Here is a 14,827-nt window from a genome sequence, read left to right on the forward strand (position 1 = left end):
TGTTAGTTCCGACTATTTGTAAGGTGCAAATAATGGTATGATCCTCTATTGAAACATGAGTTTTGAGCAGAGTTTCAGAAAATTGGGGTTAATAGGAGAATATTGGTGACTTTTTGCGCAGTTCGACCACTTATCACTTTTTGAGAAAACCCGTGAACATTCGACAGACTGAACTGTTTTTTATTTGCCTATTTAATTTAATATTTTGATTCTACGTGTCTTGAAATTGAAGGAGTAAAAATATATCAATCTTTGTTAGAGTTCTACCTCTGTGGACCACTTCGGTCTATGATTGTCTCGTAATCTTCTTTAATAAGTCTTCTTTTCGAATTGACCAGTACCTTTTTATTTGTTCTAATCTTTTTTGTTGTTCCTCATCTGCAAATACTCATTTTATTGTGTGTGTTTTTCTATTTTGGTTTAAATCTTATGGTTTTCAGTGTCTTTAAATTTTCTGTTTTGTTTGACAAGTCATCCCAGTTTAATTGTAGCTCTTTCATATCCTCCCTGATTTCCTTTATCTATGATCTAGCTTTTCTTCTCTCTTGCTTTTAGGATTTTGATGATTCTGTTTTTCTGAGTGGCTTTGAAAAATGTTTCACTTCCATACGTCACATCTGATTGAACCACCATCTTGTGATGTTTAATTTAATTTTGACAGACAGGCTTTTTATTGACTGTAGGCCACCTTGATTTTTGAGGTGTCATTTTATTAGTTTTTTTCTGGCTCTGCAGGTTACTTGTCCAAGCTATATGTTATAATTCTCCTAGGTATTTAAATTTTTCTATTTTCTTTGCTGTTATTTACTGTTATGTGCTTTATTGCTACTGGACCTGCTACCGTTTTCTCAGACTTCTCAAATGGTATAGAGAGTCCTATTTTTTTTTTTTTTTGAGCTACATCTTATAGGCTTGTTATTTGATTTCTGTCTGCTTGACTGTTATTAGCTTGTGCAGTAAATCAATTTAAGTTTATCTGATCTAACTTGGTTCCTACTCTTTATGTTTTTAGAATTTTCCTTGTGCTAATCCCTCACCATGTACTCCAGAGAACAACTGATAAGTGATGAGAATAAATCGTTTCCCTGCCTAAACTCTGCTTTAATTGTAAATGGCTCAGATATTTCTCCATTTCTCTGCTGAACTTTAGATTTAACATTTGTAAGTCTGAAATTCCTTAGTGTCTTCATCATTGAAGATCTGAAGATACAAAGTCTACAAAGGTTATGATTTGTTGTTTGGTCTTCTTTTGTAGTAGTCCATTGCCAATTCCACAGGGATTATCTGTTCTGGGCATCTTCTCCAGGGCCTGAATCCTCCTCAGTATCCTCCTAATTCCAGTTCAAACTTATATTTAGAATGATTGCATAGAATTCTTGACATGACTTTATATGTAATATCCAAAAAAGAACATGCTCAGTAGCTGTCTGGATTTGATTTGTCTCCCTTTTTGTGTAACGGATAGATCATAGCTGTTGTCCAGTGCTGTGATTGTTGCTCTTCATTGCAGATTTTTACTGTGCATTGGTGTAATGGTACCTTCATTGTTTCTGCTGCATACTTCCAAAGTTCTGCAAACATTTTACCTTTTCCACTTGCTTCGTAGTTTTTAAGAACTTTAAAAACTTCATAGACTTTGTGGATTGTGAGTGAGTTTACGTTGTATGCTGATAGATTGATAGGGGTATCTGTGTTTATTTGAAGTAGTTCATGGGGACCACCCAAATTTAGTAATTTGGTAAATGTTTCTCCTAAAATTTCTATATTTTTTATATTGATATGGGTCATCTTATTATTTTATTCTTTGACATTAATGTTTGAGGATCACATCTTTGTAGTTAACTACTAAATATTTTGTAGCAATCTCTTGAGTTCGTTTTCTCACTGTTTTTATCATTACTAGTAGGCCCTATATCTTTCTGGTATTGACGAATAACCTTTCTTATTATTTCTTGGGTTATCTTTCTTTGTTTTGCCAATTCCAAGTGTGATTTTTCTGTTTCATAACTCTTATACCTTAACCCAGGCTTGGGGTCTATCTATGCTGTTTTATCACACTCATCATTCCACTATTGGTGTTTCTTCCGTGGGTTTATTGGGGCTACTTGTTCATCTAGTTCAGTTGGGGAACTGTTTCTTCTAAATCATCTGCTGTTTTTATATTCCTTGTTCATTCTTCATATTCTTTATTATTTGTCAATTTGTGATGATCATGGGTTGTCTTCTTTCTGAGATAGGATTTTTTTTTTCCCCTCCACCAGTAGGGTGAATATCTCTCAGAACTTCCACATTATAGATTTCCCTGTGGTAATTTTTAGCTGTGATGCACGATACAATTGTTAGTCCATTTTTCCGGTCGAGCTGTTTTGAAGTTTTGAGCTTTTCTCTTGAAGTTTGTTGACTTTGAGATCGCGTGACGGTTGCTGCAGAATTCCTTGTCTCCTGCCATTGGTGTTTGTTGTTCTTTGTGTTGGTCAATTCCCTATTATATTGCTGTTTCTCATCCCTTCGTAACTGGGCATCAAAATCTCCAATTAAAATTTTGGTGTGATTTTTATTTGTGTCTGTATTGTGTGATGTAAAATTTCCCAAAATATATCCAAATCTTCTCAGTGTCCCCTCTTATTATTTTTATCATTAGTTGAGTCATGGACATTTACTACTGTGTATATTTTATTTGCAACTTTTATAGTTAGTGTTGATAGTCTGGAAGATTGTGATTAAATTGTATTACAGAATCAGTTACTTTGAGACTGACCACAAATCCTATTCTGCATTGTGAACATTCCTGCATTACTCTTTTTTTCCTGGTATGTCTTGTAAATTTTTTAAACATTGTGATTCTGTCAGTTCCTGATCAGCTTTACTTATTTCCTGAAGTCCAGTTATTAGAATCCCTTTAGAGATCCATTTCATCTGTCAAAATTTTTGCCAGGTTGTGTGATGAAATTTAGGTTGTGTGTAACTAGGTGGTTTATCTGTCCTGTCTTGAGTCCAAATTTTTTCTTCTGTCGGTCTTGGGTATTTTCTTGATGCTCCGACTCATGTTTCAAGTGACTGCCCACCATTTTCGTTGGCCTTTACCAGGCAGTGGATTTTTCTGTAAAAGATTTCCTTCTTTGTTTAACTTCCAAAGGTAGAGAACCTTGTATGGAGCAAGCTCAGAGTTACAACTACATCTGTTAACCATAAAGGTTCTTATTTCTCCATCTGTTGTTGTTGTTGTTGTTGTTGTTGTGGTCTTCAGTCCTGAGACTGGTTTGATGCAGCTCTCCATGCTACTCTATCCTGTGCAAGCCTCTTCATCTCCCAGTACCTACTGCAACCTACATCCTTCTGAATCTGCTTAGTGTATTCATCTCTTGGTCTCCCTCTACGATTTTGACTCTCCACACTGCCCACTCATACTAAGTTAGTGATCCCTTGATGCCTCAGAACACGTCCTACCAAACGATCCCTTCTTCTAGTCAAGTTGTGCTACAAACTCCTCTTCTCCCCAATTCTATTCAATACCTCCTCATTAGTTGTGTGATCTACCTATCTAATCTTCAGCATTCTTCTGTAGCACCACATTTCGAAAGCTTCTATTCTCTTCTTGTCCAAACTATTTACCGTCCATGTTTCACTTCCATACATGGCCACACTCCATACAAATACTTTCAGAAATGACTTCCTGACACTTAAATCTATACTCGATGTTAACAAATTTCTCTTCTTCAGAAACGCTTTCCTTGCCATTGCCAGTCTACATTTTATATCCTCTCTACTTCGACCATCATCAGTTATTTTACTCCCTAGATAGCAAAACTCCTTTACTACTTTAAGTGTCTCATTTCCTAATCTAATTCCCTCAGCATCACCCCACTTAATTTGACTACATTCCATTATCCTCGTTTTGCTTTTGTTGATGTTCATCTTATATCCTCCTTTCAAGACACTGTCCATTCCGTTCAACTGCTCTTCCAAGTCCTTTGCTGTCTCTGACAGAATTACAATGTCATCGGCGAACCTCAACGTTTTTACTTCTTCTCCATGAATTTTGATACCTACTCCGAATCTTTCTTTTGTTTCCTTTACTGCTTGCTCAATATACAGATTGAATAAGATCGGGGAGAGGCTACAACCCTGTCTCACTCCTTTCCCAACCACTGCTTCCCTTCCATCTATTGCTTGAGTTAAATAAATAAATAAATAAATAAAAAGCTATTGCAGTAACCAGTTGTATTGAACAGTTTTAACAGTCAAGTTGAACTGGCATTGAGGAAAACTGAAAACCGGTTGTTTCAGTGATAGCCGTCATTGCTAGCTCATGCCTATTACCTGTCTGTGAATCCCTCAAGTGGCAGTGCAGAAGTTTTTCATGCACTTTGGCTAGACCATCAGCTGCAGGTTCTGAGGTCACATTAATTGGAAATGTGAATGACATTGAGACTGATGAAGTTTTCTTTATTGAAAATGATAATTTGGATTAATTTTAATATGAATATAAAAAAAATGTATGATCAATTAGGTATATCTTCTTTCTAAATGAGACTTCAAATTTTTAATTTTTTTTTTTTTTTTTTGGCAAGTGATTACTGACAGCCTCTTCTCAAGGTTGGCAGCTCTGTAATAGCTCTTTATATTTTTTGACTGATCGACAGAAACTCAGTCTTTGTCATTCTGTTTGCTCTTGTTGTCTCTGAAAATATATTCTTGCCTGCCTTGCTCTGATTCTTAAGGATTGTAGGTTGGGACTCCAAGGAATTTTAGACCTCTTTGCTTACTAACAAATGTTGAAAATGCCTTGTCTTGCACTATCTGCAACGCTTGCACCAATTTGTCGGTTTTGTGTAAACATTCACTTTGCACAGATTGTATTATAGTGCCTAAGTCATTATCTGCTTCTGTAATTGTAAAATAAATGAAATTATGGGCACTTGGTGCAAGTCCATCACAGACCCTCCACTTTTCAATGCCAGCACTGACTTGAGAGTTTGCAAGGGTGATATCTATATTTGTTGCCTTACCTGTGAGAGATTGGAAAGTAGGTGATATCTATATTTGTTGCCTTACCTGTGAGAGATTGGAAAGTAGGTGATATCTATATTTGTTGCCTTACCTGTGAGAGATTGGAAAGTAGGTGCGTTTAGAGTACTGTTCATGACATGAAGGCCAAGTTCTTGTATAGTGTCCAGAAGACAGTCTTCTTTCATCAGTTACTGTATGCCACAATGTTGAATTCACACTTGCATATGTTATGAAAAATGTCTGTCATGTTGACCCAGTATTGCTGCTGTTTTTAAGTTTTCTATATGTTGTTGTATTGCTTCGTTATGTCAAGTTCTCCCAAGGCTACCAGTCATTATTTTTACTGTCACCATGTGTTTGTCACGCACTGATCCATTTTTGTCTCTGTGCACCACATTGGCAGCCATAGGATGACAACCTGATGCTATGGTCTGTGCTGTAACTGGGATGTGGTGTAATGTCCCGTTTATGGAATATGGATCCTGTATATATATGGTATGTGTAGTTTATCTCCTCTAGCACTTCAAAGTTCTTGCATCACCATAGCAATGTGCAGCTCGAATTTATCTGGCCAATTTTAGTGATTTGTCTGTGTTCCAGTGCCATTGTGCGTGAGTTGATTGTATAAGAATGCTACAGGAATTTAGTGAGCACATAGCTACGGGGCCATTCCTATCTGTGATTATATGCAATTTTGCCATGTGTCTTCACTTATTGCTTGTGCAGATGCTTATTATGAGTTGTCTTCTGCTTCGTCTTATAGACAATGTCAAGTGAGGTCTGTATTTCCTGTGTTTGTAGGCAAGTTATTGCTACTGAGCTGAATATGACCAACTTCCTCCATGACAGGAATGAATGTGCGTGTTGAAGTTTCTTATTGCTATAGTCAACACATGCTTATTCTTCAATTTAGCTAATCATACACGTTTTCACACACTTCGTAAACAGGCCATGGGTAAAACTAGACTCCTTCCATTTATCATGTAATGTCTATGACTGTTTACATCATCTTCGTGGTTCCTGTTGTCATTTGTAGTTCTCTTATGATCTGTGTATTTTCATAATCATACTCTTATTAGGTATTGCATGTTATCACACTCTACTACTATAACATGTATCGTGCTGTCACCTTGCATTCATTACACTTTCAACTTTTTCTGAGTTTGAGAGTGTGTTCTCCTTTTAAGTCTTCCTTGTCTAAAGGTAGACATGCTTTCTTTTCTTATTTTCCTTTCTTCTTAGCCATTTCCACTCTTTCTCTCTATTATCCCTATTATTGGCCTTTTTATTGTCCATCTCATTATTGCTCTTGTCTAAGTGGTCAGTCACGTTTGCCATTTTTGATGCTGTCTCTCTTCTCGTTCTACACTGCACGCAGGACCAAAATATTTTGGCTCTTTCTGTACCTTGCTTTCTTTTGATGGAGTTTTAAGTTTCTTACAAAGGTGACAGGTAATTTTATAATCCATTTGCACAGTGGGCTTGGGCTTAATAGTTATCTTTCTGGACAGTGGTCCATGTTTTTCAACAGTCAACCTGATACTTGTTGCATTTGTAGTTCCTCTGTGGTTTCCTGTGATGCTTGTTAGCAGATTACCCAATGGTTAAAAATCCATAATCCATTCTTTTAATTTCCCACTATAAGAACGTTTGGTATGTCGCACAGTCTTTATCTCATATCCTACACAATTACTTACTTTTCACATATGCACACTCGAGCTCACTTGCTATTTTGACAGTCCTTTTTCAGATGATCAGATTCTCAAGAACGTGAGCATATCAGTTTGTTTTCCATACAGTGCTTTGCAGTGTGCTCATAGTCATGGCAGTTATAGCATTAAGTACATGTAACATATTTCTTTTATCTGCTGTTGATCAAAATTCAATGTATATTCTTCTCTGAGTAACTGACTGTGCTCTGACTGGATTTACTGTCAGCTTCTCTTGTGGACCAGTTTTAAACCTGACTTCTGTTTCTTCTAAGAATTGCTTTCTATCTGTAGTTCCTCGAAATTCTGTTTGTATATTGACTCAATTAATTCACTTTCTGCCATGGTAACTGGGACAACATGCACTACTACTTAAGCCTTCACTTCGTTGGTGGTTCACATAACATCGCTTTATTTCGCTTCAAATTTAGCTCCAATAGTCTCAGTCTTTGAATTCGCGATGACCATTTGAGTGAGTGGAGCAGTGGCTGTCACACTGGTGAGTGACTGGACCATCTTGTTGTCTTGTTTTTATTTTCCTCCCTAAGACTAACATTTTCTTTTTCTAATTGTTGTATATGCCTAGTCAGTTTTTCATGTGATATATTGCTCAGTGGGTGAGTTCGTATTTTAACTTGAACATTTTTGTGGCAATAACCTTGATGGTTATGTGGAATAACTCATCAGTGTATGTTTTCATGTCCTCAAGTTTTTGTGGAGGGCTTTGCTGCACTCCCTGTGCTTGTTCATTCTCAAATATACCTACAGACACTGTTGTTGCTGATGCCTCTGCTGTCCCTTGAAGTCGCTATTGTCTCCCTCATGCTTCTCCTCCTCCTCCTCCTCCTCCTCCTCCGAAGCCAGTGTCCTCAGCGGACGGTGAGTGTCAGCTTTTAAGGTCTCAAAAATTCTCAAATGTATACGTTAAATCATGTAGATATACACAGAAATTAGGAGGGAATGATTGTCTGAATGAGTATACTACAGTCAGAATTTTTAAAAGCCTAACTTTAGTTTACAACTGATAATATAGGATGAAGTAGGTTCTTGCAGCACTCTGTGTCCAGAAATACACAATATTTCTCCGTGCATAAATTTTGATATAGTCAGTGAAAAATAAAAATGAAGTAGCATATACAGATTTTGCATATCTGGATTTGTGACATAATCTACACGAACATGCCAAAGATGCACACAGCAGCATCAGTTATTAGCACTATAAATAGCAAAAACCATGAAGCACCCCTTTTGTATTAGGTGGCTAACAATGCTTTACTGTTTTATTAATCAAAACCCATTTATACGCTCCTGCCTGCTGCATAAGTGATCATTTATTTATCTTGTAAATGTAAGCTGATGAGTCATCTCTGTCTGTTCTCAAATTAAGTTTTTCTATTTCACAAAAGTAATTCAGCATTCCACTTTTGTTGCTTAGGTATGTTTGTCTTATTTGTTTTCTCTTGTTTATCCCATATGGTTTGGGGTCCATTTCTTCAAGAAATGGCAAATTTTAGTTCATTATTTAACTTCATGGGTGGATGCCCTTCCTGATGCCACAGTTTTTCAGGCGACCTAAGGGAGGGAGGTTGTGTGCGCCATCTGTGTGTGAATCATGTAAACTTTGTTGAGTGGTTTTGTTGTATTTTAACTGTTTTCATATTGTGTTCATGCAGCATACATAATCAAAATGAGATGTGCAGTTTTGTTTTGAATACATTCAAAAGTTAAATTTCAGTTTTTAATAGTGCTTACTTGTATTGATCATAATTGTAGTTTACTCATCCACAGATTATCTTTATGATAATATTAGAGACACTGTCTAGCAATAAAAATATCCAAAGAATGTAAATCTATGTCTCATTGAACTCAGATTACGCAACATAAATGTCATACTTTGATTCTTAAGTCTTGAAAATTTCTTTTCTTTAGTTGCAGATTCCCTTATTTTACCGAAGTCATCTCGGTGAAGATTGTGGAGTAGTTCTAGAAAACAATACGAAAATATCACAAAGTTCTCCATATCTACAGTGTTTTTCTTCTCTGGTTTTCAACCGTGTAAAATTATTTGCGTAGTTGAAGAAACAGCAAGTGGAAGCAGTCATGGATTCAGAAAATAATGATAATAGTGTTAGCAATTCATCAGAAGATGTGTTGACAGAGGAGCAGAGACAGTTTATTGAAATGTGTGAGACAGAATTCTCAAATAGATTTACAGAAACTGATGAAGAATATTGTAAAGTACAACAGACAAGAATGTCACCTCCAATAGTTGATCCGTGGTATAACAAACCTAGGCGTAATTATGACTGGCCTGCTCGAGAAGGAAGTGGACATCGCAGGAATCCATCGTGGCGTAGTGAGAGATGGCAATCTCAAGGTGGTTACCAGCATCCTAGACAGGATCACTATTATGACAGAAGACATAGGCCTTATTGATAGAAACTTTTTTTTTATAAAAGTCATTTACTCACTGCCTGTGCAACTCATTTTGTAAGTAAATGTTTTGTAGTGTGAAATAAACAGTAAGGGCATGCAGTGGTTTATGTACAATCAATAAAGGCATGTTAATATTTGTCCATCTGAAATACTTGATTTATATGAGTGTAGAAATGATGACACTATCTCTTGGTTACCACTATATCATACTATATTTTGCATTTAACAAGCACTGACAGAAACATCGAAAATAGTCATATTTGATGCAGTATGTGTCATGTCTACTTATTTTTCCTTCACACCACACATCAAGTAATTTCTGGACATGCAGTATCACAAATTTCTATATGTTTTTAGAAAGTTCAAACATATATCAGGAAATAATAATAGTGTACAAATCAATTAAACTTAAAAAAATCAGACAGCAACACAGCTGAGTATCTTGACTGCTAAGTGAATTATGTTACTGTCTTTCCAAACAGCTTCCAAGTTACTGGTATTTGGAATCAATTGTTTGTGTATTTTCATTAAATAATGTTCTGGAATGTAGGTTGATGATGGTTTCCCCACTCTGTTGGTTTAAAGACTGTTGCAGTTGCCTTTGAAGGTCAAAGTTGCAGTACTCTACCACATTTGTATTGATGTTGTGCAAGTAAAGTGGCTGATGTACATATGCATTTTGCTATTTTGATTTGTTTTTTGAGAGTCAGCAGTAAATTTCTTATTAAACCTACTCGGATCTAGTCTTTAAGAGGTGTCAGTCTGCTGTTGAGTAAAGGACTGTTACTAATTTATCCATGGCATTACACTCTGTGATGCAACTATGTCTGTAAAGGTCCGTTTGCACGTACAGTATATTTTACACCTGCCGTAGTTCATAAATTTCACCTTCTTGCACTTGGAAACATTTGCAGAAGTACCATGCACTAGGTTCTTGTCTTCAGACTTCTTTTCCTCTGTTGCAATGCGTGGACCAGCCTGAAAAGTTACCTCAAAGTCCAGCCACTACTGAATAGTTTTGGACTCGTCTTGTTTGTAATATATGTATTAAACTCCTGTTATAAATGCATACATTGCACTTTTACAGCTGTTTACAATCCCAAGTTATATAGTCCTAGCCTGTGTCTCACATTTCTGGGCTATCAACCAGTGACTAAATATTCTTCATAAAGATATCAACAGCAAAGTCTTCAACTCCTGGCAGTTTCATGGACGAGAACTTACCTTCTAGGTGGGATGTAAGTGGATGGAGCAATCACTGACTGCAGCAGTGAGCTGTAATATCACCATTCCATTTTGCAGATACACTGTGTTCACTCTAGCACAATACATGTACAAAGAAAACAAAAATTGTGTTCACAGAAGGCGAGTCACAAACGTGTACTGAACTAAAAAGAACATTCCTTTTAAAAGTCGTGGACATCATTCATCAGATTGAAAGAGCAAAATATAACAAACAACTTTAAGCCAAAGGCCCTCCCCTTAGATGGATGATGTTGCGATGATCTTATCCTACATATAAAATAAATCAGCATCAACTACTTATCAACTCATAACTAGTTTTTTCACCCTCATTATGTCTTCCATCCTAAACAAATGCTGTAGTTCATAACGCCTTACTGTACAATGAATTTAGTCTAAGTTTTAAACAAAATTTAACCACCTTAGCTTGGTTTCGAGCTCTTACATGTACATGGACTTGCAGTCCGGTAAGAAAAATTCTATTTTCACACGAATGGTCTTCATAGAATATGATTCTCTTTTAAGTTTCAGTACACACACACACACACACACACACACACACACACACATACATATACACAGAAAACTAATCCTATTATCCATTTTCTTTTAATACTTTGCTAAGTTGCAATACTTTGAAGAAAACCTTACAAAGTTTTCAAGGTAATGTAACTAAATTTGAAATAGTTATTAAGAAACTTGATATGGATACACACATACTTTTTCATGCCCATTGTAATTATATATTTGTAGTTATAATAATTGAAATTTTTGCAACTAGGTGAGTATAAATGTCCCCCCCCCTCTTTTTTTTAAATCTGTCAGAACAAAATTTGAGTATTTTTGTACACGGCTCGGCTTACCATTGTTACAATTATCTGTGGAGCAGAATACTGATATCTTCTTTTGCTAGATTTTTACAATTCTCCAAATTTCTGCGAAAGAAATGTGCCAAACGTAGGGCATTTTCTCACTCGTAAATGCCTTATTATTGTAGTAAATGAGAATTCGTTGCACAGATTATTTCACTATAGTGACTAATTGCATGCCAAATTTAAGGACTATGATGTCAGTGTTTTGTGAGGAAAAGGTACATAAAGCTGCCAAAATCTAAGTTGTGGGAAACATGAATCAAAGATTTGACAGTGTGTGTATTAGACCTTATGTTACCTGGGTAAACTAGTGCAAACCATATGAATTCTCCTCTTCATCCTCAAGCAGTCTTTTCTTTGCATGTCATCTTAGGTTAACCTGATTTTCAAATTGAGTAACAGTAATGTCAGCTGCATTAATTCTCCTGATATTGATTTCTTTCAATATTGACACTGTGAACACTCCTAGACCAGGTCCTAGCCCCATAGAGTCCATAGTCAGCCATGATTAGTACAGTTAAAAACTAAACTAGCATCGTACACTGCAACTTCATCAGCACTTGTGGAAAGAAATGTTGTCTTGGAGCATGTTTTCCTATCGGAGAGCTGTAACTTTCTTTAGGATTTTGAGTTTTTCCATGCGCATGCTTTTGTAGAAGTTCTTTATTTGCTAAACACCAAAATATTCCCCACTTTGTGACTGCATAAGCAATAAAAGAGGAAATACAGAACAACAAAGGGTCGTGGTCCCATGCAAGCTTTTGTTAGTTATTATTTTTATCACACTTAGGAGTGGAATTGGAGCATAATATTCAGGAATTGAAATTTCAGTACCATGTAATAAATGCAGATCCAGTAAAAAAATTTTCACAAATTTGGTCACTTTTGCGTATATCTCCCCTTAAAGTTATAAGCCCACAGAAACTACAAAAATGAGTAATTGCATTAAAGTGAAACCCCCCCTTAAGATCTTTTACAATCCCATGTCATTCAGCACTTTAATCAAAACTCTATAAAATTCCCCGTTACTAGCACTTAATCTAGATGGTTAGCTACTGAGCCAGCATATTTTCGTTCCAACATGCCTAAGTACATTCACAAATTTATGCTTTTCTTTGACACTTTGTAGGATTTAACAGCTACTCATGGTTATGGTAAGGTTGTAACTGACCAAGTCTTACATGCATGATGTTACGTACATAACCACAAATCGTTCTGTTGTGCAATGCACAACTCTTCGTTGCTCCTTACCCAATATTCATTTCCCCTATCTCTTATGCAGACAGTGAAGCTCAGGCAAGTGCTTTCTTGTTCATTCATTTAGCGAACTATTACATAACTTCAAGGAGTTGCACTATCTAGGTAAATTCTTCGTATCTTTGAATAAGGTTTTGAATAATTGTCACATCACGCCATTGTGAGATTGTCAAACACACTGTTAAATGCAGAAAAATGCTTCCAGAACAATCCTAAATTGTTACAGCAGTATTGTTCCTTTATCTCCTTTTACTCCCCTAATGGCATAGGTCCTCCCTTGATAGGGTCCACCTAATCAATTAACATTGAGTGAGGTGCATTATCCCGAACATCATGATTATCTTTCTACCCTGCAACGACTTTTGTATTCTCAAAGCAGCTTTCTCAATTTAACAGCTGGAACTTAACTTCTGGATTGCCTTTTTTACTAGTCTGCTTTGCATCATATGCTTTCCTCTCTCTGAGTTCCTGTTTTAAAGACTTACACATTAATCCTTATCCCATGTCAATGTGCCTACCTAGATAGTAGCTTGTCATCCCACCCCCCTCGCAGCCCCACCCCCTCATTGAACATGGCGATGCAAACACCTAGGTCTTGTAGCTGTGGCTGAATGAGTATTGTTTAATATACTATTTATTATTTTATTTTAGAATATGGATTGGCTATTATGAAGGTCCTTTACTTGACACCGTTTAACACCTTTTTTTACTGGTGGGTTGCATTTAAGATGACCTGCTCACCAAAAGATAGTATTTTCATTATGTAATTTGAGTGCGCGTTACTCTTCATATTTAACACTTAGTATGTCACTGTTTGATTCAAACATGAAATGGCATTAGGTTAAACAGTAGTATAAATTGTATTTATTTATCTGCAATAGTTTAATTTCTATAGCAACTTGTTTATGCAGCGAATTTTGGAGAAACACCTTTAGTTTTCGGTGCCGTTACTTGGGACATCATATATCTGATATAACTCAAACTATGTTCAGCTTCTCTCAGTATTCATGGAATTGTATTATGCCCCACATTAAGTAGTCTGGAGTATACAATACATCATTATTATTGATGGTCATTCTTAAAGAAAATAATGATTAGGTGAAACAATTTTTTTAATTCTACAGGCATACTTCAAATTATAAAATGAGTCATATGAATGAGAGACCTGACAGTTTGAGTGATATTAGATGCATGATGTCCCGAATATTGGTACAGAAAACCAAACGTCTCCAAAATTCACAGCATAAACAAATTGTTTTAGTGAATAAGCTATTGTAGATAAATAAATATAATTTAAGCTGCTTCTTCATCTAATGTCATACAGTGGAGACATAAAACACGAACGTCCAAAGTATTACAGATGAAGAGGAATGCACTCTAAAAGTATGGTATAAAAATGCTACCTGTTCATGCGAAGGTACCTTTACAAGGGTTTAAGGTACATTGAAATGATTCTCAACCTCAATATTTGCTATTTTTCTACAATCATTTCCTCTCCTAGGCGAAGTCTATTCAGACGCAAGCAGACATATATATATATCACCTTTAAAATTTGTTATAAAGGGACAGCAAGACTGTTGCTATGTCGTCTCCCAATATCTTGCCTCCTGCCAACTTTAAAGAAGGTGGACGTACTTGTATCCTTAAACATAGCTTAAGGAAGTTAAAGAAAATTGAAATTAAATGGGAGAGGTCCTCCTAATCATTGAGTCTTACATATGTATCTCTCTATCAGTTCTGAATTATGGGAATACCATATCCCCTCCCCTCCCCCCATGATGCGATAGTCTTCATACTATTTCATTAACTGGATGCCCTGCCTCAAATGGATGCTTGGATCTTTAAGATGCCGTTTTATATTATTTCCTGTAACTCCCCCACATACTGTTGTAATACTTGATATCAAGGAGTTCTAGTTTCTCCTGACAAAGGATGCTCCCCATCACATCCCCCCCCCCCCCCAGATTTAGTGGTACATGGCTGAGTGGATAGTCTGTCAAAAACTGAACACAGGTCAAGCATGAAAACAGGAAGAAGATATACTAAACTGTGAAAAAGAAAGCAAAATAGAAACAATGAATGGTCCAGGCTCAAAATGTGCAATATTGAGGGAATGTGTATAGCCACTGCATCATGGTTATGGGGTTACTGTGATGGGGTAGGTCCTATGCTTAAAACTCAAATGTGCCCTATATATATGAATGGTCCATCTGGTCATTGCCATGTCTATCATGCTGTAACGTCCGTTTGCAACAGCGAGGAGTATGAAAGAGACCACCTATTTGTTCTATGCAAGTACCA

The 14,827-nt window shown here is 36.3% G+C and overlaps 2 protein-coding genes across 2 annotated transcripts in view; both read left to right on the forward strand.

Moving 5' to 3' along the window:
• LOC126237007 (uncharacterized) overlaps nucleotides 1-8,837 on the forward strand; it is a 44,995-nt gene extending 36,158 nt beyond the window's left edge. Inside the window, exon 5 of the mRNA XM_049946733.1 lies at nucleotides 8,649-8,837. Coding sequence (XP_049802690.1) covers nucleotides 8,649-8,686 — 38 coding nt within the window. The 3' untranslated portion in view covers nucleotides 8,687-8,837. The remainder of the gene's footprint in view (nucleotides 1-8,648) is intronic.
• Nucleotides 8,820-9,155, forward strand: LOC126235315 (uncharacterized). Its single transcript, XM_049944038.1, has one exon. The coding sequence runs from the start codon at nucleotides 8,820-8,822 to the stop codon at nucleotides 9,153-9,155; it is 336 nt and encodes a 111-aa protein (XP_049799995.1).
• The last annotated feature ends 5,672 nt before the right edge of the window (nucleotides 9,156-14,827 follow it).

The sequence above is a fragment of the Schistocerca nitens genome, chromosome 2, assembly GCF_023898315.1.
Source record: "Schistocerca nitens isolate TAMUIC-IGC-003100 chromosome 2, iqSchNite1.1, whole genome shotgun sequence".
Classification (NCBI taxonomy): domain Eukaryota; kingdom Metazoa; phylum Arthropoda; class Insecta; order Orthoptera; family Acrididae; genus Schistocerca; species Schistocerca nitens.